Genomic DNA, 2,121 nt, shown 5'->3' on the forward strand with positions numbered 1-2,121 from the left:
CCTCCTACAACACCTCCCAATTTACCATTCCTCGCCTCAATAGTACCTACTATTTTTGCTACGATGACCTCACAAGCGTGCTTACTCCCACTACCACTCCCCACGTGGCTGTGTAAATTTCGATGGATATTACTATGTTTCAAATTATGTTAAATAGACTAAGATAAAATTCAAGTCAGTTAGGATTTAGCAGTGGTAGCTTGTGTAAGAATGATCGGGACTGTCTCTTGGTAAGAGCCTTAATATTCTCGATCACACAGGATGTACCTCTATAATTTCACTAGAAGTACTAAGTGTTCATGACCACATGCCTAATTTGTAGATAGACATACGAATGTAAGTCATGTTAATACATTAGCTAATATAAATAAAGTTCCATCTGAAGAAAGGTTAATAATAATAATAAAAGATACATTGGACTTTGGAGATTGGCGGAAAGACCAAAATCTGTAAGTAGTATGAAGTTCAGAGATTATATAAACTTTGGAAATATTGGGAAAAGAACTCGTATTCGAATATTTTAAATACAAATAATATCCAATGTGCTATTTCATTTGATCTTGATATTTTACTGACCAGAGGCCGTATTTTTACACCCTCCACCGGGACCGTATGTCTCCCCTCACTATGACATTCCATCACCAGCCTCCCACGCTCGAGACTGCTGCCGAATCCGTCCGATTCCTTGGTCAATACCCTTCGATGATCCCAACGGTCCGCACTACTTCCATTGTCGACTCACTTAGCCCAAGCTTCAAACGGGAATTTACTGACCACTTCTTCCCATCAATCTTTCCTGAACCACTACAGCGACTATGAGAGCCATACCATATGTTCATACATCATACATACTTGCCATTTTTGAAATAAATAAGATTATCCCTATACAATCGACTGATCGACCCGAACTCACCTCCGACGACGCCGCCGCCATGTACGACCTTAACGTCCCAAAAATAGATTGCTGCGGCCATCAAATCACCCGCCAAGGCCAACTGGCTCCAGACTATTCATATTGAACGCGAGAATAAACACGGTCACCTTACTCGTTTCAAAGCACGTCTTGTCGCCCTCGGTGATGAACAACACCACGGCGACAGCTACTAGCACACATACGCTCTTGTTGCCCCTGCGGCAGCCTTTCGATTTTCGCTACGACAGAATTCCCGGGCAAAGAGGTGGACCACTTCGATATCACCTACATGTACATTAATTGGAAGTCCCAGTTTACATGTACCCCACGAAAGGTTCAGTCGAGCTTGATCACCACCTGGCTGACCATGAGTTACACCTCAACCGAGGCCTCTACGGCCTCAAGCAGACTGACGGCTCTTCCAAGTTGCGTGCGGCGGATTTTATCCTGTCCGAAGCCGATAAATGTATCTGGCTCCATCGCACTCTGGATATTGTCGTAGTTATAGACATCGCCGAAATTTTACCTACCCCCAACCCTAACTCTCAGTACGTTCCCTGGCTTTATCTCCGCTTGTGTCAATATTACAGTATGATAAACCTCGGCTTGGCCAAGCATGTCGTCGGCCTTCGCGTTACACGAACCGGCACGGTCACCTTTGCTCTTGCCTATCGTCTCAAAGCTCCTGAGCAATCCCTCGACAGCGCTCTCCTTTCGTATAGCAATAGTGACTGGGCATTGTGCCCCACCACTCGCAAATCCCATACTGGAACCCTGATCTGTTTTAATCACACGCCCATCTACGGGCGCTCGATTATGCAGAAAACAGTATCCATCAGCTCTGAGGAGGCGAGTACATCCCGGGTTCAAAGATTACTACAGCAATTGCATGGATCCGTATTAATATGTGTGCTCTCAGGTATTCTTTGGCGCTCCCCACCCGACTCTATATCGATAACCAGAGTGCGATAGATATCGCACTCGGGGTCGGAACCCCCAATGGCCTCAAACATATCGACATTCGTCACCATTATATCCGTGACTGTGTCCAGCAGGGTACGATAGAGTTAGATTACATCTCTACTCACTCCAACCCTACTGATTAGTTAACTAGGAACCTTGGAAAAAGTAGTTAGTCACTGAGAAAGTCTTTAGAATAGGTTCCTATATACAGAAGGCTTGTCTAAATATAGTATTCTATTATTCAT

At 44.6% G+C, this 2,121-nt stretch overlaps 1 protein-coding gene across 1 annotated transcript; it reads right to left on the reverse strand.

Moving 5' to 3' along the window:
• Positions 1 to 811: 811 nt before the first annotated feature.
• Positions 812 to 1,678, reverse strand: SARC_14779 (hypothetical protein; the record flags this gene model as incomplete). Its single annotated transcript, XM_014291089.1, has 3 exons — positions 812 to 1,152; positions 1,292 to 1,399; positions 1,514 to 1,678. 3 exons carry the CDS (start codon positions 1,676 to 1,678, stop codon positions 979 to 981), a joined length of 447 nt encoding a protein of 148 aa, XP_014146564.1. The 3' UTR covers positions 812 to 978.
• Between the last annotated feature and the right edge of the window lie 443 nt (positions 1,679 to 2,121).

The sequence above is a fragment of the Sphaeroforma arctica genome, assembly GCF_001186125.1.
Source record: "Sphaeroforma arctica JP610 unplaced genomic scaffold supercont1.5090, whole genome shotgun sequence".
In the NCBI taxonomy this organism is placed as follows: domain Eukaryota; class Ichthyosporea; order Ichthyophonida; genus Sphaeroforma; species Sphaeroforma arctica.